The sequence below is a fragment of the Buceros rhinoceros genome, unplaced genomic scaffold (assembly GCF_000710305.1).
Source record: "Buceros rhinoceros silvestris isolate BGI_N320 unplaced genomic scaffold, ASM71030v1 scaffold40932, whole genome shotgun sequence".
In the NCBI taxonomy this organism is placed as follows: domain Eukaryota; kingdom Metazoa; phylum Chordata; class Aves; order Bucerotiformes; family Bucerotidae; genus Buceros; species Buceros rhinoceros.
Window position 1 is genome coordinate 406 of NW_010400212.1, and position 1,390 is coordinate 1,795.

General features: G+C 60.4%; 1 protein-coding gene across 1 annotated transcript in view; it reads right to left on the bottom strand.

The window, feature by feature from the left end:
• REXO2 (RNA exonuclease 2) overlaps nt 1–1,390 on the bottom strand; it is a gene marked incomplete at both ends in the record, with an annotated part of 2,110 nt that overhangs the window by 399 nt on the left and 321 nt on the right. Inside the window, one exon of the mRNA XM_010131772.1 lies at nt 197–308. Coding sequence (XP_010130074.1) covers nt 197–308 — 112 coding nt within the window. The remainder of the gene's footprint in view (nt 1–196; nt 309–1,390) is intronic.

Here is a 1,390-nt window from a genome sequence, read left to right on the forward strand (position 1 = left end):
TGTCACGTTTCCCTCCAAGCACAAGTGGCTGCTGGGAGTTGCTTCACTCAGTGCCACTCCCAAGGCCCTGCGTGAACCTCCCGAACGTGGTTGCTGGTGGCAGAACCCTGGGCACACTGGTACCTGGCACATGGGTGGAGGCAAAGACACCGCTGGGTCTCCTACCACGTCACTGTTAGGAAGACTCACACTTTACCTGCGAGAGGACAGAGCCCCGGGGGAGTCTGCTGCCGCACGAAGGACAGGAACTCGTACTCCGCTTGCTGCAGGGAGATCTTGCTCTCCTTCACGGCCTTGGTGAGGCCAGACTGCAAAGAGAGAGCTGCCGTCAGACCCGAGGGGCGCTGCCGTGAGCTGCCCGCCCCGCAGCTCCAGCTCAGCCCTTCGGGACCGTGCGTCTGCGTCCTGCTCCTGCCCGTACGGGATCGGGGAGCGGACATCGCGCTCCACTCCGGGAGCAGCACCTGCCTCCCCCGCACAGCGCGGGAGGCACAAACACCCAGAAACGTCCAGGATTGACCCTGAGATTCCTGTAAACCAGCAAGGTCTCACCCACCCCTTTCCCTCCCCCAGGGAAAGGCCAAACCTTGCCGAGTGCCCTTGGCGACACATTTCCATCTGGCCCCGCTGGGTACTTCCAGGAGTGAACCACCTTCCCAACACTCCCGCATCCTTCCCGGGGATGGGGGCGGGTTGTGGGCATCCTACAGCTTCAGCCCCAGCTGGACACTGACCAGACTTTCATTTCTTAACGGGAAAGTCCATTTGCTGGCTCGTTACTGGCAAGGAGGGAGCGTTCCTCGGGGGCTGGGAGAGCTCCAGCTAACCTCTGGCTGCTGAAGTTAAGCTGTCGGCGGACAAACACTCCGGTCTTCCAGCACCGAGGGGACAGGCCCAAGTAACTGCCCAGTGCTCACAGTCGATCATGCTGGTGAACTCTGCAAGCGCCTAAATCTGCGTATTGTCGGCCCTGGACTGTTCTACGCGGATCCTGTGCCTACCCTTACTTGGGATTTCAGGCCACTGGAATTACCCCGCTGGAATTATTCTGTGAGTTACTTTATGCAGCACAGGGGAGGCCTCACCGGGAGGAGCCCACCCACTGCCCAGTGCTCACAGTCGATCATGCTGGTGAACTCTGCAAGCGCCTAAATCTGCGTATTGTCGGCCCTGGACTGTTCTACGCGGATCCTGTGCCTACCCTTACTTGGGATTTCAGGCCACTGGAATTACCCCGCTGGAATTATTCTGTGAGTTACTTTATGCAGCACAGGGGAGGCCTCACCGGGAGGAGCCCACCCAGAGCAGGGGGGACACAGCCAACTCCATAACACTCCCGGCGAGGGCCGTGCCACTGCCAGGCCACTGCACCGCCTTTGACTGCAGCCGG